The 21656-nt window shown below is 48.6% G+C and overlaps 1 protein-coding gene across 13 annotated transcripts in view; it reads right to left on the reverse strand.

The window, feature by feature from the left end:
* The window catches only part of KATNIP (katanin interacting protein), a 229795-nt gene that overhangs the window by 67542 nt on the left and 140597 nt on the right, over positions 1–21656 (reverse strand). For 7 of the 13 annotated variants that reach the window (XM_086375198.1, XM_086375192.1, XM_086375202.1 and 4 more), the window contains 2 exons: positions 16306–16629; positions 2560–2697 (listed from right to left, as the gene is read on the reverse strand). In XM_086375198.1, the coding sequence (XP_086231324.1) occupies positions 2560–2697; positions 16306–16629 (462 nt within the window). The remainder of the gene's footprint in view (positions 1–2559; positions 2698–16305; positions 16630–21656) is intronic. The other 6 variants (XM_086375203.1, XM_086375197.1, XM_086375201.1 and 3 more) reach the window with 3 other exon arrangements.

The raw sequence follows: 21656 nt of genomic DNA on the forward strand, positions 1-21656 counted from the left end.
GGTGATGGAACTAGTTTACGTGGTACAGAAGTGCACAAGGGTTGGTCAGGTGAGCGCCCTGGAGAAAGTGAGGCCTGGGTCTTCCAGGAATATGAGGCATAGACAAGCACCTGGAGTTGAGTGAGATGGGAGGGGCCAGGGACTAAAGTTGTGCCTACAAGGAAGGCTGGTGGAGAGCCCCAAGAGCAGCTGGCACTCTGGAGCGGGGCGTGAACAAGGGGCAGGTGCTGAGAGAGAGGCAGGCCTGACACACGGGGATTAGGGGGCCCTGATGTCACACTCAGAGGTCTGACCTGGATTCTCTGGATCAAGGGAAGCCTTTGAAGTTTGAGCATTGGAAGGACTGATGCTGAAGCTGAAGCTCCAATACTTTGGCCACCTGATGCGAAGAGCTGACTCATTTGAAAAGACCCTGATGCTGGGAAAGATTGAAGGGAGGAGGAGAAGGGGATGACAGAGGATGAGATGGCTGGATGTCATCACTGACTCAATGGACGTGAGTTTGAGGAAGCTCCAGGAATTGGTGCTTCAGGACAGGGACAGGGAAGGCTGGTGTGCCGCAGTCCATGGGGTCGCAAAGAGTCAGACACTACTGAGCGACTGAACTGACTGAAGTTGAGGGCTTGAAACCACAGTCATGATCAGACCTCCCAGGGGCTACTGGAGACAAACCAGAGGCCTGGGCCTGGGATCAGGGAGAGCGGTTAGGAGGCTATACTTTTCCACACCTCTTTTCGCCAAGCATCTGCCTCCACCTGGAGATGCTTTCCCTTGTCTGCCTAGCTCAGGGCTTCTCTTCCCACTAGAGCTCAGGTGTGCTCTCCCTTCATACCTTCCCTGACCTCTTCCAGCTCGAGGTGGACACCCTCCTCCTCGAGGGTGCAAGCTGGGAACAGCCAGCTCGGGCTCAAAGATGAATTTGGTTTGCACTATATGGTGGTTTCATCTTCCCAGGTAGCACGGTGGTAAAGAATCTGCCTGCCAATGCAGAAGACTCAGATTTGATCCCTGGGCTGGGAAGATCCCTCGGAGAAGGAAATGCAATCCGCTCCAGTATTCTTGCCTGGAAAATGGACAGAGGAGTCTGGTGGTCGCAAAGAGTGGGACATGACTGAGCATGCACCGATAGGGTAGTTTCAGCAGAATTTAAGTTAGCTACTGACATTTGCAAACAAAATAGCTCAACTCAGATTTCCAGCTCCCTGGGAATGTTCGGAAGATCTAGCAGCACTGGCTGGCATTGCTCCATAGCAAACATTAGTTAAAACTGAAAAATGGCCTGCCGTTTAACTGGGCCACGTGTTGGCCAGTCTGCTGCACTCCCCACCAGGCCCCAGTGTCTCCCTAACAAGACTGAGGCTGAGAATTGGTCTCCATTTATCATCTCACTTATACTATTGATTCCCTTATAGCCACTTATAAAGGAAGGTAGAATAGTTCATGCCCCCTTTTCTATCAAAAGAAGGGAAACCATGTCCTGTCCCCTCCTCACCAACTGAGTTCCCTGCAGAGTCCCTGAGGTTTCTATTTGAAACCCATGGCACTCTGGGTTCAGCTTGATCAAGGTCTTCATCACACTGTCTCATTCATCTACATCACTTGTCTGCCGGCTCTTAGACAGGGGATACCCCTTGTCTAAGGCATAGACCGTGTCTTTATACCAGTGTCTTCAGAATCGATCATGAAACCTGATGGTACCTAGGATGTGCTCAAGAACCAGTATTCAGTGAAGGAATAAATGCAAATGAATACGTGGGAAATAGCTTAGAGAAAGCAAGAATGAGGACCTGGGTGGGGGTAGTGTTGTGAGGGTAGGAAGAAGGGGAGGGGCTCTGAAATCAGAGAGGCCCAAGAGCACAGACCTGAAGAATGGCTGTTTGGAGTGGGGTGCACACAGCAGGAGCACTGGCGCACCTCGGAACCGGCCGCACACACAGAATCTTGGGCCCGCCTTAGACTTGCTGGATTGTTGTTTTTCAGTCACCAAGTCATATCCGACTCTTTGTGACCCCATGGACTGTAGCACGCCAGGCCTCCCTTTCCCTCACTGTCTCTCGGACTTCACACAAGTTCATGTCCATTGAATCAGTGATGCCATCCAACCATCTCATTAGAACCTGTATTTAATCAAGATCCCAAGGGAGTCATTGCGGATTATGGTTTGAGAAGCGCTGGCGAAGCAAATGGGCCTGGAGTCCAATTGCGGGGGTTCAAATTCTCACTGTGACACTCACTGGCTGTGTGACTTGGGTCACGTGACAATCTCTCTATATGTCTGTTTCCTTATCTGTTAAAACGGAGCCTCAGTTCATGATTCTCCAGGTACCCCAGAGGGTGACCTGGTTCCACTTCCCCAACCTTCAGCAAAGGCTGTGCTCCTGGGGGGTGCTCTGACATGCCAAGTCAAAGTCCCCAGCAGGTGCTTGCTGCACCCAGGAGGAAGGGCAGTGGGGCCACCTGGTCCTCATGTTGCAGCTTGGGGAATGAGTCCGGTTACGGAAAACGCTACGTGCTGCCATCAGTCAAATGCTCAGTGAGGAACCGGAGCCTGTTACTTACACCATCAGCTGTCCAGTAATTCCAAACCTTGATCTTGGTTAGACCAAAGTCACGCAGCTGTCCCGTGTTGCGGATAACAAAAAAGAGCTGGAGCGGCGGGTGGAAGGGGCACGTCCACAGGGAAGGGTCTTTCTTGCCCTGAAATGCCAGCAAGAGAAGGACGTTGTTATGGTTAGCACATTTCTGCCTTACCCCACAGTAATCTTCCCAGTTTGGGCTCAGTCTGTAAAGAATCTGCCTGCAATGCAGGAGACGTGGGTTCAATCAGGGAGATCCCCTGGAGAAGGAAATGGCAACCCACTCCAGTATTCTTGCCTGGGAAATCCCCTGAATAGAGGCGCCTGGCAGGCTATAGTCCATGGGGTCGCAAAAGAGTCCAGACGCACTGAGTGACTAAACCACCACCACCACCCAGTAAATGAGCAGTGACCATGGAAACCAGGGAAGGGATCAGGTGGGAAGCCAGCCGCCTCCTGTACATCATCCTGGGTGGGGTCTTAGATCTCACCCCATCTGGATCACTCTTGGGAGCAGGCTACTGACCCTCGACCCCGTCCCCGGCACAAAGCCGCCACAGGGGCCCCTCGGCCCTTCCCACCAGACTGAATTTAAATTGCAGGGGGCTTTATTTTAATCAACCTAATCGGCTTTGCGGGGAGAAAGACCGGAGGGGGAAGGACGGGAAAAGAGCCACGACTTGGGCTTGTTTGATTAACCTGGCAAACAGAGCCTTTGATTTTCTTTTGTAAAACCCTGTAGAATTTTAAAAATGTAAAAATAAAAAAGAAAGAATCTGGCTCAGGCGTCTGTTGGGACGGGGCCATGGCACTGAGCCTTGGGATTTATTCTGTTCCCTTCAGGGTTTCCAAGCCTCGGGACCCCCGTGTGCAATTTCCGCCTGCCGGAGAAACTGCCAAGGCCACTCTCAAGGCCAAAGAGGCAGAGGAGCAGGGCAGTCTTGCTGGCATTTTAATTCACACCAACAAGATTTGGTATCATGAGCACTTGGGACAGAGGTGGAAAGGAGAAACGGGGGTGGGAAAGGAACTTCTCTCAGCTCCATTTGCCTCCCTTCATCTCTTAAGGCACCTCTCCTGCTCTTCTGCTCTCTGTCTGGACAAAACTCACAGCGGCTCCCCAACATCTCCACACTGGCTCGGCCTCTGTGCCTTTGCACAGGCTGGGCTTCCGTGTGCAATACCCTCCTGCCCTGGGACTTCCCTGGTGGTCCAGTGGTTGAGAATCCGCCTGCCAGTACAGGGGACACGGGTTCCGTCCCTGGTCCGGGAAGATCCCACGTGCTGTGGGGCAACTAAGCTCGTGTGCCACAACTGGAGAGTTGCATCTGCTCGTTGCAACTAGAGAAAGCCCGTGCACAGCAACACTAAGACTCAGGGCAGCCAAAAATAAACAAGTAGATAAAAACCAAAAAACAAAACCAAAAACACACCACTCTTCTGTCCTTCTCACCCTGGGAAATGCAGCTCAAGGGTATCGTCACCCTCTCGGTCACCCTTTCCCTTGACACAATCACTCCCCCATCTAGGTGCCCACGGCTCCTCAATACGCCTGTGGGTATCATTTACTCAGTGCCCCACGATTCCCTGTCTTCATGTCTATGTCAGCCCCCCCCAACAACACACACACACACACACTCAGCTTCAAAGCTCTTCTCATTCGTTCCAGAACCTTTAGCATTCAGCACAGTTCCTTGGCACCGGGGGGACGACAACAAGAACCTTTGAATCGAATTTTTGGAACAACAGTCGAATAAAAAAATGACTGAATACACGAAATTCACCTGCTAATATCTGTCCTCTCACGGAAACTTTATTTTTCTTTCTTTGGCTGTGCCGCAGGGCCTGTGGGATCTTAATTCCCCAACCAAGGATTGAACCCACGCCCCCTGCATTGGAAGCTCAGAGTCCTAACCACTGGACGACCAGGGAAGCCCCTCACTGAAACTTTCAAGAAGAGACTAAAAAGATCTGGCCGGCAGAGCTGTTCTGTTTAGCTCACTAAGTGCTGTTATTGTTGCTTTCTGGAAAAGGCAACTTGTTGCCAAAACTTAAAGATGGAAAATATCTCCTGCCCCTCAGAGATAGATGCCTGGCTTGTCTATCGACTTAGTGGCAACACGGGGTCCCTGACGGCTGGAGCTGAGTACACTGCCCTGGTGGCCAGGCCCCCAGTCCCCAGCACTTACTATTGTTCTACACTCATTTCGCCTCCCTGGTTATGCTTTTGCCCGGCCCCTTAAATGCAGGCATTCAAGTTTAGGGTCCCTGCTTAGGGGCTGACAACCACAAATCCCAATAAGCAACGTGCATCTCTGACACTGGCTGAAGTTGCCCCTTTTATCTAGAACGAGCATCGCCTTGTATCTGAGGACATCTCCATGGGCTCCTGTCCCCAGGACCGTGCCTGCTACTTGACAGAGCAGAGAAGGGGGGATGCTGGCTGCCTCGGGGGGTCCACTGGCCCCCAGGAGACACGAGGCGCAGTCTCCAGCTGCACGGAGGACAGAGGTGGCTTGTCCCAGGGACAATGGTGCCTTTCAGGAGGCGGGACACTGCTGAGATGAGTTCAAGGGCTTCTGACTTATCCTGGCAAGTTTCTTGGGCTCTGCGGGAACTTCTAGTGCTCTGGGCAGCTGCGAGGGGTCAGGACAGCACATCTCCAAACCCAGGGGCGATGTCTCATCCCTTCTCTGAGCTGGAGCCTAGAGTGGGTCGCTGAGGCTGCCTGACAACGGCAGAGACTGAAGGCTGACCCTTAGATGCCAGCGCGGGGACTGTATTGATTTCCCATCACATTTCTGTCAGCAGGAGGGCTAAGCCAGAATCGTGCTGTTCAGAGTCAGAGAACGTTAATCTACAGGTAACTCTGAACCTCATTAGCCACTGGGCCTTCTGACTCTTCTTTTCCACTGACAGAGTGCCTGGGAGGAAGGCTGCTGGAAGCTGCCGAAGGCTGACCCAAGGCTCACTGGGAAAACCTCCAAGTGCCAGCGCAGCAGGCAGGGTGTCGGCTGCTTCCTGCCCATCGCAGGTGGTAATCAAGAGTGTCGAACAAGAATCAGGGCACCTGGGCACTGCTGCTGTTATTCCACTGGGTTCCCTCCAAGCCCTGGGAGCAGGGAGACGGATGGTGAGTCCCTGAAGGAAGATCAGAGTCCATCAAAGATGTGGTTTGCGCATGTGATGGAGTGAGAATTTTTTAAAAGATAGATTTATTTGTTTGTGCCGGGTCTTAGTTGAGGCAATCAGAATCTTTAGTTGTGGCATGTGGGACCTAGTTCTCTGACCAGGGATCGAACCTGGGCCCCCTGCACTGGGAGTGTGGAGTCTTACCCAATGGACCTCCAGGGAAGTCTTTGGAGTGAGGATTCAAACTTAGGTTTTTCATTCACTCATTCAATCATTCTGTCTTGGTTTGGGTTCCCCCAGGAGCAGTCCCTGAGGCAAGGATTTCAGTATAAGGAGTTGATTTAGACAGGGAAGGACAAAGGAGCCGGTGTGTATCCATACTCCAATTCCCATCTGTGAAGGTTCAGAGCTGCTCCTGGGGGCTCCATTCCCCGCCAGTTTGGACCTGCTGCAGGGGGAAGCAAAGAGGGTCCTGGAGGCCAGAAAACAAACCTTCCATAGGAGAGAGGTGTTTGCTGGCAGGCGGAAGAGCAGCCAGCAGGGACCGCAGTGGGAGGGGTGAAGGACCAGGGCAGGCACCAGCAGCATCTGCTACCCACTTGCTCAACAAATCCTGAGTGCGGGGGATCCCGGCCCAGACGGTCCCGGCTCGGGTGAGCAGAGGAGGCAAACAAGTCACATTGCCAAGGGAAAATATAATCAAGCAGGGGGATACATTTGATGAAGCAAACATAAGAGAATTATTAACAGCCACCAGAGTGACAAGGGTCATTCCGATGGTCAGAGAAGGCCTCTCTCAGGAGGTCTCTTTCTGACTCCTAAGGAAGGTGATGCTGTCTCCAACATTAACCTGACACAGATCCACACACCCTCAGAGTGATGCTGGACAGCCCTCAGAAGTAGCCTCACTTTAATAAGTTAGCATCTTAAAAGGAAACAAATTGGACTTCCCTGGTGGGGAGCCTAGAGCCTATTATACAGAGTGAAGTAAGTCAGAAAGAGAAAGAGAAATACTGTATACTAACGCACATAAACAGAATCTAAAAAGATGGTACCAAAGAATGTATTTGCAGGGTAGCAATGGAAAAACAGACACAGAGAACACTTATGGACACGGTGAGAGGGGAGGCGAGGGTGAGATGTATGGAAAGAATAACATGGAAACTTACACTACCATATGTAAAATAGATAGCCAACGGGAATGTGCTGTATGTCTCAGGAAACTCAAACAGGGGCTCTGTATCAACTTAGAGGGGTGGGAAGGAGGATGCGGGGGACATTCAAGAGGGAGGGGATATGTGTATACCTATGGCTGATTCGGAGAAGGAAATGGCAACTCACTCCAGTATTCTTGCCTAGAGAATCCTGTGGACAGAGGAGCCTGGTGGGCTGCCGTCTATGGGGTCACACAGGGTTGGACACGACTGAAGCAACTTAGCATGACTGATTCAGGTTGAGGTTTGACAGAAAACAACAAAATTCTGTAAAGCAATTATCCTTCAATTAAAAAATAAAATTTAAAAATACTACCCAGAAGACTCCAAATAAAATAAACAGGTTATTTGAAGAAAAAAAAGAATTCGTCTGCCGATGCAGGGCACCACAGGTTCTATCCCTGGTCCGGGAAGAGCCCTCATGTGCGGGTCAACTAAGGCCACGTGTCCGAGAGCCCAGGGTCTGCCCCAAGAGACGCCACCATAGTGAGGAGCCTGAGCGCCACAATTAGAGAGTAACCCCCGCCTGCCACAACTAGAGCAAGCCTGTGCAGCAGCAAAGACCCAGCACAGCCAAAAAAAAAATACATTTTTTAAAGAAGGGAACGGACTACTGATGCAACAATTTGGATGGGTGTCAATGGCATTATGTTGTTAGTTGCTCAGTCATATCTGACTCTTTGAGACCCCATGGAATGCAGCCCGCCAGGCTCCTCTGTCCATGGGATTCTCTAGGCAAGAATACTGGAGTGGGCAGCCATTCCCTTCTCCAAGGGATCTGTCCCACCCAGGGATCAAACCCGTGTCTTCTGAATTGCAGGCAGATTCTTTACCGTCTGAGCCACCAGGGGAGCCCCAAGGGCATTATCCTGAGTGGGAAAAAGTCAGTCTCAGAAAGGTTACATACAGTATGATCCCATGCATATGGCATTTGGCGGGGGTGGTTGCTGTGCAGTGTGGCATGAGGGATCTTAGTTCCCCAACCAGGGACTGAACCCACATCCCCTGCACTGGAAGCATGGAATCTTAACCATGGGACTGCCAGGGAGGTCCCTATGACATTCTTGAGATGACAAAAATTATAGAGAACAGATTGATGGCTGCCCAATGGCACCCCACTCCAGTATTCTTGCCTGGAAAATCCCATGGACGGAGAAGCCTGGTAGGCTGCAGTCCATGGGGTCGCTAAGAGTCAGACATGACTGAGCGACTTCACTTTCACTTTTCACTTTCATGCATTGGAGAAGGAAATGGCAACCCACTCCAGTGTTCTTGCCTGGAGAATCCCAGGGACAGGGGAGCCTGATGGGCTGCCGTCTCTGGGGTCACACAGAGTCGGACACGACTGAAGTGACTTAGCAGCAGTAGCAGCATGTTAGGGACAGGGAGCAGGTGGGATGGTTAGAAAGGGTCCCATGAGGGAATTCCTTTGAGTTGATGGAACTCTTCTGTATCTTGCTGTGTGGTGGTGGTTACACAAATGTACATGTGACAAAACTGAAAAGAACGTGTACGCACACACTTGCACAAACAGGTGTACGAAGGTCTGCTTGTTATACTAATGTCAGTGTCCTAGTTTTGATGATGTACTGTGGGGATGTGACCACTGGGGAAGCAAGACAAAGGCACATGGAACCTCTCTATACTTTATTAAAAATTCAGGGATTGCTCTGGCAGCCCAGTGGCTAAGACTCCACGCTTCCACTGCAGGGGGCACATGCCACAGAGTGTGGTCAAAAGAAAGGGGGATAAAATTCACATACAAAAAACCACCACTTTAAAGTGAACAAGTCAGTGGTTTTCTAGTGTATTCATGAGGTTGTCCAACCATCACCACTATCTTTTTCCAGCATACTTTTATTGCCCCTCCGAGAAACCCCGTACCCTTTAGCAGTCACTCCCCATTCCTACATTTCCCCTGTCCCTGGTACCCACGAGACTACCTGTTGTCTCTCCAGATCTGCCTATTCTGGATATTTCATATAAATGCTGTCATACAATATATATGGTCTTTTATGTCCGACTTTCATCTTTCCGCATGACGCTGCCTGGTGATTCAGCATGATGCTTTCTAGTTTATCCAAGTTTATTCAGGACTTTGCTCCTGTTTACGACCGAATAATATTCCATTGTATGGACAGACCACAGACGTTAATCCGTGCATCATTTGATGGCCGTCAGGGTTGTTTCCACCTTTTGGTCATTATGAATAACACTGCTATGAACATTTGTCTACAAGTTTTTGTGTGAATATATGTTTTTAATTTTCTTCGATATATACCTAGAAGTGGAAATGCTTGGTCACATGGTAACTGTTCATTTAATTAAAAAAAAAAAATTTATTTATTTATTTGGCTATGTTGGATCTTAGTTACAGCATGTGGGGTCTAGTTCTCCTGACCAGGGATGGAACCCTAGCCCCTGCACTGGGAGTGCAGAGTCTCAGCCACTGGCCCACCAGGGAAGTCCCTACATTTAATGTTTTGAGAAACTGCCAAACTGTTTTGCACAATGGGTGTGCCATTTTCCTTTTACATTCCCAACAACAAGGTATGATGATTCCAATTTTTCCTTATGTTTACAATACTTGTTATTTCTGTTTTTTTTTTTTTTAAGTATAGCATCCATCCTAATGGGTATGAAGTATGTCTTTGTAGTTTTGCTTTGCATTTCCCTAATAACGAATGAGGGAAAGATTGAAGGCAGGAGGAGAAGGGGATGGCAGAGGATGAAATGGTTGGATGGCATCACCGACTCGATGGACATGAGTTTGAACAAGCTCTGGGAGTTGGTGATGGACAGGAAAGCCTGGCATGCAGCAGTCCATGGGGTTGCAAAGAGTCGGACATGACTGAGTGACTGAACTGAACTGAACTGAATGACTAATGATGTTGAGCATCTTTTCATGTGTTTGTTGGCCATTTGTAAATCTTTTGAGAAATATCTATTCAAAGTACTTCGGCCTTTTTTCATTGGGCTGCTTGTCTTTTTGCTGTTGAGTCTGAGTTCTTTATATATTCTGGATAGAAGGCTCTTCTCAGATATATGATCTGCAAACAGTTTCTCCCTTTTCTGTAGGTTCTTTCACTTTCTTGATAATGTTCCTCAAAGCAAAAATGTTTTAAAATTTTGATGAGGTCTTTTCTATTTTTTTCTTTTGTTGTTTATGCTTTGGGTGTCGTACCTAAAACTCCATTGAAAAATTCCAAGCTACGAAGATTTGTACCTATGTTTTCATCAGAGAGTTTTATGGCCTTAAAACTATAAAAGTTTCAAGGTCTTTGATCCATTGAGTTAGCTTTTGTAGATGGTGTGAGGGAAGAGTCCAACTTAATTCTTTTGCATGTGGAAACCCAGTTGTCCTGATGCCATTTGTTGAGACAAAACTATTCTTTCCTCATCGAATGGGATTGGCATCCTTGTTAAAGAACAATTGACGATAGATGTATGCATCTATTTCTGCAGTCTCAGTTGTATTCCATTGATCTATATGTCTATACTTAAGCCAGACCACAAAGTCTTAATTACTGTGACTTGGCAGTAAATTTTGAAATTGGGAAGTGTGAGTCTTCCAACTTTGTTTTTTCCCAACACTCTTGAGGGCTATTCTGTATTCTTTGAACTTCCATAAACACTTTACGAGCTTGTCAATTTCCACCAAAAAAAAAAAGCAGTTGGAATTTTGATAGGATTACATTGAATCTATAGATTATTTGGGAGCATTGCCATATCAATAGTATTAAGTCTTCCAATCCGTGAACACAGATATATTCCCATCTTTCATTATTTGGGTCGTCTTTAAATTCTGTCAACAATATTTGATACTTTTCAATGTACAAGTCTTTCATTTCTTAGATGAAGTTTATCCTTAAGTATTTTATTCTTTTTGATGCTATTCTACATAATAAGAATTTTAAGAATTTTCTTAATTCCCTTTTTGGATAGCTCATTGCTAGTGTAGAGAAATACAATTGATTTTTGTATATTGACCTTTTATCCTTTAAACTTGCTGAACTTGCTTTTAGCTTTATCAGTAATTTCTGCAGACTCTCAGATTTTCTTGATCCTTCACGATTTTTAATAAGATCATATCACCTGCAAATATGGTTTATTTCTTTGTTTCCAGCCTTTTCTAGCTTAACTTTCTTGAGTAGAATCTCCAGAACAGTGTTGAATAGGAGGAGTGAAAGTAGGCATCCTTGACCCATTTCTGACCTTAGGGGTAAACTTTTAGTCTTTCACCACTCAGTATGATGTTAGCCATGGATTTTCACAGATACCCTTTATCAGATTGAGGATCTTTCCTTCTGTTCTTGGTTTGTTGATGTTTTTTATCATTAAAGAATGTTGAATTTTATCAAATGCCTCTTCTGTGTCTATTAAGACGCCATGTGATTATTTCCCCCTTTATTGTGTTAACATGTCATATTCAACCGGCTGATTTTCGTTTGTTGAAAGCTTTGCATTCTTGGAATGAATTCCACTAGGTCTTGATACATAAATCTTTTTATACACTACTAGATTTGATTTGCTAATGTTTTATTAAGGATTTTTACGTCTATATTCATAAGGGCCAAGATAGGTCTGTAGTTTTCTTCTGATGGCTTTGTCTGGTTCTGGCTTCAGGGTAATCGTGGCCTTGGAAAATGAGTTTTTCCTCTTTTAGGACAGTGTGTGAAGGACTGGTGTTAATTCTTTAAATATTTGGTAAGATTCACCCGTGAAGCCATCTGGTCCTGGGCTTTTCTTCTTTCTTTTTTTATTGATTACTAATTCAGTCTCTTTTCTTGCTATAGGTCTAATCAGATTTTTTCTTCCTTCTTGAGTCAGTTTTGGTAATTCATGTCTTTCTAGGAATCTGTCCATTTCATCTGGGATATCTAACTTGTTGGCATAAAATTGTTCATAATACTCCCGTAATAAAAGGGAATAAAAAATTCCCTTCTATTTCTGTAAGTTTGGTAGTAACGGCCCCCTTTTCATTTCTGATTTTAGTAGTTTGAATATTTTCCCCCTTTCTTCACTCAATTGAGGTTTACTCATTTTATTGATTCTTTCAAATAAAACATCTTTTGGCTTTGTCATTCTCTTTTCTGCACCTTTTTTTTTTTTACGATTTTCTGTGAGACTATAATTATTTTTTTACAAAAAACTTCAAAAATGTATTGCTTTATGTGCTGGAAATATAGTGTGAATAGGACAGACAAGAACTTACAGGTTGATGAGAGGAGTCAGATCAGAAACAAGCAAACAGGATCATTTTTTAGAGCTAGAACTGCTCTGAAGAAAATGAGAAAGGCTGATGTGATCGAGACTGTGGTGGAGAGGGAACAGAACTCCTCCAGTTTGTAGGGTCAGGGCAGGTCTTACTGAGAAAGTGATAGCTGGGCTGATATCTGAGTGAGGAGAAAGGAAGGAGCCATGTGAACATCTGAAGGAGGCATGCTCTGGGCAGAGGAGGCAGCAAGGGCCGAACACAGGGGTGAGAACGAGCTTGGCAGATCAGAGGAGCAGAAGGGAACCCTGTGGCTTCTGGAGCCTGGTGGGTGCAGCAGGCAGAGAGGAGCTGGAGGCGTGTTTACAGACAGCCTCCCAGATCCCAGGGAGGCATCCCATTTCTCCCAGAAAGTCACGGCAGAGGTTTAATCAGGGGAGGTGACATTTGTAAAGGCTCCCTTTGGGTACAGGGTGGAAAGTGGAGTGGATGGGGCAAGAATGGAAGAAAGGAACGAGAGCGGCGGCCGTTTAATGCTCCAGTGAGAGGGACTTGGGAGGAGCCGATGGAAAGGGAGAGAAGGGGCCAAGTCCAGGCTCCGAGTTGGAGGAGGAATCAATAGGACGGGTTGATGTGCTTGAAGGGGAGGAGGGCGTGGGGCAATCAAAGAAGTGGTGAGCTTGGCAGCTGAGCAGAAGAGAATGCCATTTTCTAAGCAAAAGACTGCTGGAGAAGGAAGAGATGTGGCCTTGGGCAGGGGAATTGAAACTTAGGTTTTAGATCTCTGAGGTCCGAGACATGGAGTGGAAACTGACATTTGAGTCAGGAACTCAGAGAAGCAGACAGGGCTGGGTGTATAAATTTGGAGTTATCTTGAAGCCGTGAGCCTGGGGGGAGGCCGATGAGAGAGACGGGGCAGGCAGGGCAGGGAGGAGGGTTTGCACCAAACATGGGGCACTCACACCCCCGACGTGTCCCCCAATCACATCCACTGAAGTAACTTCTCTTTCAAACCCAGACTCTGCTGTACCATCTGTTCAGCTTCCAGCTGAGCCCAGCCACTCCACAGAAGTGTGGCCTGGGGGAGTCACTAGTCTTCCTGGAGACTTGGTTTTCCCATTTACCAAATGGGGAGAGCCATCCCAAAGTGAAATTCAGCAAGGGATGTCCAAGGCCCAGTGAACGTGATGGTTCTGAGAGGTGGTGTGCTCTGGTGGCCCTGGACCTGACACACAGGATGACTATCAGAGAGACCCCAGACCAGAATGGCAGGAGGAATGCAGCCCACCCACAGCTGGGCCTGGAGATTCAGCAGCTTAAGGTGAGACAACTGTCTCATGTCCCAGCCTCAAGGCCCAAAACTAAACAGAAAACAAAAAACCCCACCAAAACCCTGGGCTAAAGTCCTCACTGCTATGACAAGGCAAAGCTCGTCAGCCTCTGCTAAGCAGAGGAAAGGGGAGAGTAATCATCAGAATTGGTCCCCATCAAATCCAATGATGCTTTTTATCGCCCCTGGTGTGCTCTGTTCTGTACAGCAGACTTCCAAAACGCCACTCGCAGCCTTGTGCACAAGGGGGACCGGAGAGGTTTGGCGAGGGCCAGTCCAAGCCCCAGCGGCACATGCGGGAGTCCACAGACTTGAAGCAGGAAGAGCAGGGAATGCAAGGCCAGAGCATCCAAGTGGTCGTGGCCCACGGGGGGCCTGTTTCCTTCAAGGTCACATAGCTGATCTTTAAGAGCGCTCAGACCGCTCTGTCCAGCCCTGTGGACAGGCGGTGTTTCTTGGCTATCTCACATCTACACTGCCTTTCTTTCAGTAACAGCCATGAATTTCTTCAGGGAGGATTCCCTCCCTGCCCCACTGGGGCATCTTAGTGGAACTGGCACCTGAGCCTCCTAGTCAGGTTGGTCCATCAGCCTTCCTCTCCTGGGACTGGATAACCCCAGCAGAAAGACAAAATAACAAACCATTTAAGCAACCAATCAACCAACAAACAGGGCAGCCTCCCACCAAAAAAATGACCAAACTTCCGGTGTTTAGGTATCCCTGGATGTTACCCAGAATCCCCAAGTTTCCCATGGGGCCTGTCCGATTCTGGCCTGAGTCTCAGTGAATATGCCAGCTATGCAAAAGGCTTGCAACACATTTTCTTTCCAAAAATTTGCTAAAGCGAGCCAGATTCAGGGTCTTTTGCTGGCAAAATAAGAATCACATAGATTATCCAGGTCTCCTACTCCCATTCTACAGGAGGAGGGAAAAAGCTGACTCTCAGAGAAGGAAGGTAAGATGCCCAAGGCCACAGAGTCAAGACCAGAACCTGGATATCTAGAACTGGGGATTTCAAAGCCCTCCTTTCTGGCTTCTTTTTCTTTAAATGGGATTAATATTTGCTTCACAGAGGTGGCATTAGCGGTAAAGAACTCGCCTGCCAATGCAGGAGACAAAAGAGACATGGGTTTGATCCCTGGGTTGGGAAAATCCCCTGGAGGAAGGCATGGCAACCCACTCCAGTATTCTTGCCTGGAGAACCCCATGGACAGAGGAGCCTGGCAGGTTACAGTCCATGGCATTGCAAAGAGTCAGACACAAGTGAAGCGACTTAGCACTCACTGTATTACTACTACTACGACTGGTAACAATGAACACAGCAACAGCTGGTGTTTCAGAGCTCTTTCGGAGGCATGGTGCCAAGTTCTTTATATTTACATTGATCCTTACAATTGTGTCAAGGTAAGTGCCACTATGATCCCCGTTTCACAGATGAGAAAACCAAGTAGATGTTAGGTAAGTTACTGGTGGTCATGAAGCGGTACGTGATTAAGCTTGGAGCCAGGCCTTTCTGCTTCTCGGGTCTGTGCACTGTTATGTTTAAATAAGATTATACATACGACATACTTAGCACTGTGCCTGGCATAAGGCAAGAACTACAACTGTGACAACCGTTTTCATTTTCAATTCTTTTAAAAAAATTAATGATTTCGACTTCCCTGGTGGCGCAGTGGATAAGAATTTGCCTGCTGATGCAGTGGACCCGGGTTTGATTCCCGGTCTGGGAAGACCCCACATCCCACAGGGCTAAGTAACCCCACGCACCAGAACTACTGAGCCCGCGCTCTGGAGCCCGGGCGCCGCAACTGCTGAAGCCCAAGAGCCTAGAGCCTGCGCTCTGCAACAAGGGAAGCCACCGCAGTGAGAAGTCCGTGCCCCGCAACGAAATGTAGCCTCGCTGGCCACAACTAGAGAAAGCCTGAGCACAGCAACGAAGACTCGGCACAGCCAAAAATAAATAAATACATAAAATGTTTGAAAAAAACTAATAATTTGTTCTTTGCAATAGAAAATATATGTACAGGGCAGGAAATTAAAAAGGTACAAAAAAGCATCTCAGAGAAAGCCTTCCTATCGCCCTGTCCCTTGTTCGGCCCGTTCCATGACCCAGAGGCAACCTCTGGTCCCGTGTCCCAGGCCCCTCCCAGAGGTCAAGGTGACAGACGCTGAAGCCCACAGCACAGTACAGATGTCAGTGCTGGGCAGTCTGTCTCAGCTTACTTCAGTCTCCTGTGTCCAGCTTGCAAGTGGCAGGAAGAGAAAGTGCCAGAGCTTTTCTTTCTTTAACTTTTAGATATTTGAAAGGAAGCAATGTTCCATGTTTTCTAGGTGTGTTTTGTGTCCCAGGAAAGCAGGGCCCGGAGGGGGAACATGGGCCCTGGGCCAGGCTGCAGGGTTTGCCCCTCCCGCACCTTCCAGCTCTGTGACCTTGACCAAGTCAATGCCCTTGTCCAAGTCTTAGTTTTTTCGTCTACAAAACTAGGACCTCAATGACACTCCCCTTCCCCAGGTCCCGTGTTTGGTGGTGATGACTGTGGTAAACCGCAAAGGTAGATAAAACGGGGTGAATTGGCTCCTCTTTGTCCCCCAAACCCCCAAAGAAACCCCCATTGAGCAGGGATCTGAAAAAGCGCTCAGGGAGTGGGGGGTACCATTTGGAGGCTCTGCCTGTACCTTGTTCCCAGGCTCCTCCCCACTCTGCCCAAATGAATGGCTGAGACAATCACAACATCCTTCCCCTCCCCACACCCACACCCTCACCGTGGACTTATCCTGGACAGAAAAAAATGCGTTAAAGCATGAGGCCAAGGCTCACTCAGGACCACCTCCACTTACAGCTAAGTTCCTGTTGACCAAGTGGCCCAGGTCCCCCGGCATGTCTGTGTTCCGGATATCCACGTCATGGGGCGACACGTAGAGCTTTGTGTTGTTCAGGTCGAAGAACTCAACTTCCGTGAGGCCCACCCACGACGTGTTGCCCCAGTTGGACAGGATTTCCATGGTCACGTAGATGGCATCTTTGATCTCTTCCGCTTTCGGTCCCGATTTGTCCTTAACAAGAAGAAACGTAATGCCAGTGGATGAAAACAGGACAGGAGGAATCCAGCTCGACCGTGAAGTGACAAGGTATTTAGGCTCTCGGTGCCTTGGTTTCCCCATCTGTACCACGAGGATAAGAGAAGCACCCATTACAGATGGTTACCATGGAGATTTAATGAGTTCATATTTGTAAGGCATTTAAAACATAGTTACTGTGGGGACTCCCTGGCGGTCCAGTGGTTAGGACTCTCTTCTTTCCCTGCTGGGGCGCAGGTTCCATCCCTGGTCAAGGAACTAAGATTCCGCAAGCCACTCAGTGCGGCCAAAAAAAAAAGTTATCAGTGAACCCTGGCACTTAGTATTTTCTGTAAGAGTCCACAAATAGCAAAAAATGTTTAAAGGGATGTCTCTCATGGTCCAGCAGTTAAGAATCCACCTGCCAGTGAAGGGCACACGGGTTTGATCACTGGTCTAGGAGGATCCCACATACAGAGCAACTAAACCTGTGAGCCCCAACTACTGAGCCAGTGCTCTGCAACGAGAGAAATCACCACACACAGCAACTGGAGGGTAGCCCCCACTCACCGCAATTAGAGAAAGCCCGGGAGCAGCGAGGAAGACTCAGCGCAGCCAAAAATAAATAAGCAATAATAAAATAAAATTTTAAAATGTTTAAAGGCATCAGATTCTTTCTGAATATGCACTTTTCTCACCCATGACCAAGGGTTCAGGTCCTGTAGGCACATCACAACTTCTGCTGAATTGGGCAGATATCTGGCCTGGAGAATTTCATGGACTGTATAGTCCATGGGGTTGAAAAGAGTTGGACACCACTGAGCGACTTTCACTTCAGTAGGGACTAAACTGTGTCACCTCCACCCCGCCCCCCCACACTGAGAATTCAGATACTGAAGCCCAAACCCTAATTGGTCAGAAGCGGATAGGGCCTAGAAAGAGGTAATTAAGACACAATAAGGCTATTAGGGTGGGCCTAACCCACTCTGACTGATGTCCTTCCAAGAAGGGGACATTCGGACACCAAGAGAGACACCAGGGATGGGCAAGCACAGAGAAAAGGCCATGTGGGGACACAATGAGAAGGTGGCCATGTGCAAGCCAAGGACGGGCCTCAGAAGAAAGCCTGCCTGCCAACACCTTGTTCCTGGATTGGTGAGAAAAGCAGTCTCCGTTGTTTAAGCCCCCAGACTATGGCACGTGGTTGTGGCAGCCTAGACAGCCTATGTAATACAGTAGATCAGGGGTCCCCGACTTCCGGGGCGAGGACCAGTGCCACCTGTCAGATCAGCAGCAGCATGATAGATTAGGGGGATAAAAGCACACAATAACTGTAATATGCTTGAATCATCCCGAAACCATCCCCTCACCCCCGGTCCGTGGAAAAACTATCTTTCACGAAATCGATCCCTGGTGCCAAAAGGGCTGGGGACCACTGCAGTAGATAACACAGGACGCTGGGCAGGTCAGTTGACATCCCTCTGCCTGGATGGGGGCCAGGAGATGACACCATCAATCTGACAATCCTATCCTGGAGATTAATCAGGATACATGCGTGGCTCAGTGGGTAAAGAAACAGCCTGCAACGCAGCAGACCCAGGAGATTCGGGTTCAGTTCCTGGGTTGGGAAGATCCCCTGGAGGAGGGCATGGCAACCCACTCCAGTATTCTTGCCTGAAAAATCCCATGGACAGAGGAGCCTGGCAGGCTACAGTCCAAAGAGTCGCAAAGAGTCGGACACGACTGAGTGACTAAGCACGTGTGAATGCCCCGAGAAGGCCGGGTCAGCAGTCCCGACCTGTATGCCCTCTGTAAGTGGCCATTTCTGCCCATGTCTCTCCTCCACTGATTTTAATGCCCACCTCCTTCTCGGGCAGGCTGTCTGGTCTGGGAGGGCGTGAACACCATCAATCAATGGCCATGCCGTGGAACGGCTTCCTGAGGCCCCTTGTCGCCCCGACCGCAGGGCTGGTCTCCACGGATCAGCCGCTCAGAAAATGGTGCCTTCCCCACATGCACATGCCCTCTCTTAATTAGCACTGTAATCTGCGACGGTCCTGTGAGCAGGAAGCTGAGCAAATGAACAGCAACTGTTCCCTACTTATTTTTTTTAATTAATAGCCAGCGAGACGTGCTAGCGCTCTCAGCGTGCGTTTGGATGAGCCTTGATTGCCAGGCGATGGGCCGGGGATGCGGAGGGAGGGAGGTCAGCTCCCCGCTCCCGGAGGGAACGTAGGGCCTGTTTTTATTAGCAGACCCCACGGCTTCCTCCTTCTCTGCCACGGGCCCATGTGGAGCCAGGGCCAAGCCCTCTGTTGCCTTGGGCCTGAGTCCCAGGCTGGCAGGAAGGTGATAAAATTCCACTGGCCCGGCTCAAGGCGTGAGGTTCGGGAGGTTAATCAACTATGCTTGGGAGGCGCATCCGCTGCCAGGTAAGCCCCGTGGGAGGCGTGAAGAAGTGGCACTGGTCACCTCGGCTGTGGGCCGTCGCGGGGAGGCCAGATGGGAGGAGAGCTGCCCCCAGGAGGGGCTGCTGGATCTCACGCCCCGTGCAATCTAAAAGTGTGAATGCCCTCAGCAGCGTTTCTAAATGAAGAAGCTGAAGGGTCTGTTAACTAAGGAAGTGTCCCAAGTTGTCGGTGCTGCAACCTAATGCTGAGTCCTGCTCGATTTAGGAGGGAGGGGGTGTGAGGCGAACACTGGCTGGGAAGCTTCTGGACCCTGGTATCACTGCCCCTCTTTCACCAAGACCACCTGCTTTTCTTTTGTCAAAGTTGCCCCTTCTCTTTTCTGAGCCGTGAGATAACAAGGAGAAAGATGCTTTCCTACCCCAAGGAGGAGCTGAACTGGTCCAGTCGATCAGGATGTCCTGATGCCTGGACCACCTGGAGAGAGGGAGTCAGTGATGGGCATGTGACCTGGTCTCAGATCTGTGTGTGGAGAAACCGCTCAGTTCTCCTGACTGTGGGGTCTCAGGGTATAAGGGGGAGAAATGGGAATCACTGTTGAGAGATCATAGGGAGGGAGCAGAGCTGGGACTGGGCACCGAGGTGGGGATGGGGCTCAGAGATTCAGCTGACATGGTGCAGACACTGTGTAAGCTTCTGGATCAAGCCCTACCTGAGCCCGACTATGACATTCACTACAAAGAAATCTCTCATTTTTCTTCTCTTTGTTGTGTAAGTCAGTTTGCCCTGGGTTTCTTGTCTCCTATAATATAAGGAGACTTGATCCATCCAAGTTTTTTTTTTTTTATTAATTAATTTTTGGTTGTCCCGGGTCTTCGTTGCTGTGTGCAGGCTTTCTCTAGTTGCAATGAGCAGGAGCTACTCTTTATTGCATTGCACGGGCTTCTCACTGAGGTGGCTTCTCTTATTCGGGAGCGCAGGCTTGGGGCACGAGGGCTTCAGTAGTTGCAGCACTCGGATTCAGTAGTTGTGGCTCTCAGGCTCTAGGCCACTGGCTCGGTATTTTCGGCACTTGGGCTTTGCTGCTCCTCAGCATGCAGAATCTTCCCTGACTGGGGAGCGAACCCATGTCCCCTGCCTTGGCAGGTGGATTCTTATCCAATGTATCACCAGGGAAGTCCCATCTAGGTTCTTTTTAATGTGACTGAGGTTTCACCACACTTAGGATCTTTATAGCTAAGAAAGCAACTACATCATACAGGGAGAATGCTGCTGCTGCTGCTGCTGCTGCTAAGTCGCTTCAGTCGTGTCTGACTCTGTGCGACCCCATAGACGGCAGCCCATCAGGCTCCGCCTTCCCTGGGATTCTCCAGGCAAGAACACTGGAGTGGGTTGCCATTTCCTTCTCCAATGCATGAAAGTGGAAAGTGGAAAGTGAAAGTGAAGTCGCTCAGTTGTGTCTGACTCCTAGTGACCCCATGGACTGCAGCCCACCAGGCTCCTCCGTCCGTGGGATTTTCCAGGCAAGAGTACGGGAGTGGGCTGCCACTAGCTTTGCTTTCCGTAGATTTTTCTAGAAGGCATATTTCCTGGTTCCCCCTTGCCTTGGTGCCAGGCACCAAGCCACTTGCCCTCAGAGACCTTTCCTGTTGTAGCCACACAGCGGCCCCTCGGGCTGTGGATTATTTCCCCAAGTGGACAGCCATCCACTCCCAGGACCAGACAGCTTAAGAGGCTTGTCTAGGGTCACACGACCTCTAAATGATGGTAAAGACTCCAAGCCAGAACTCCAGTCTAGGTTGCAGCAGGGCTCCTTCTGATGTCATATGAGCTTTACGTGTGCCTTTGGGAGGACTTCCTGTTAAGTCTCCATCGGCCAATCACAAGGTGAGTGACTGCTGTACCAAACAGTTATAAGAAAGGCTTGGGTATAGCAAGTGGGGAGAGGATGTGTTGGACACAAACCATTTGACCAAAAAAGAGAAAAGCATCACCTGTTATTCCTCCATCCTGATGCCCTCTTGCCCTTTCATTCTTCATGTCTCAGCTCCATCGAACCACTCGGCCAGCCATATCTTTGCCCACTTGCTATAATAATATTGGACTCCGTGACTCAATAATATTAGACTTCATGAAGATGAACATTACCTTTTGCAGTTAATTTTATGTCCTTAACATTTTCTATCTGCATAACCTCCATAATGAAATGTCCATCCTTTTACATAACTGCATGGTGCCCATATATCATACTTTTCTGATTAACTGTATTATTGTGAGACATTCACTTCCACCTACTTTCAATACTTTTCGAATAGACATTTTTGTGCCTATATATTTATTAATTTCTGTTGAGTGGTTTCTTTAGGGTAAAGAAGTAGGCTTGTCAGGCTGGAAGACGTAAATATTTCTAGGGCTTTGCCTAAGTCTGTCCTTTGTGCTTTTCAAAAGCTTTCCACCCTTATTTCTGTTGCTGCCAGCAGAGTAGGATGGTCAGTTTTACTGTAACCTTGCCAGTGCTAGAGGTGATCATCAAAAATGATTTAACTCAGATATCAATGGAATGTTAAGGTTGCCCTAATTTTTATTTCTTGATTATCAGTGATGTTGGATATTTTTCTATTAGACAGGCTGCTTATATTTCCTCCTGGGTGGACAGACTTCTGTCCACTGAAACTCTGTGCTTCATTACATGGATGTCTGAGTGCTGGGGAGGGGGGATGGAGA

The sequence above is a fragment of the Bos grunniens genome, chromosome 25 (genome assembly GCF_055505025.1).
Source record: "Bos grunniens cultivar Pamir isolate PY7600 chromosome 25, Bosgru_T2T1.0, whole genome shotgun sequence".
Classification (NCBI taxonomy): domain Eukaryota; kingdom Metazoa; phylum Chordata; class Mammalia; order Artiodactyla; family Bovidae; genus Bos; species Bos grunniens.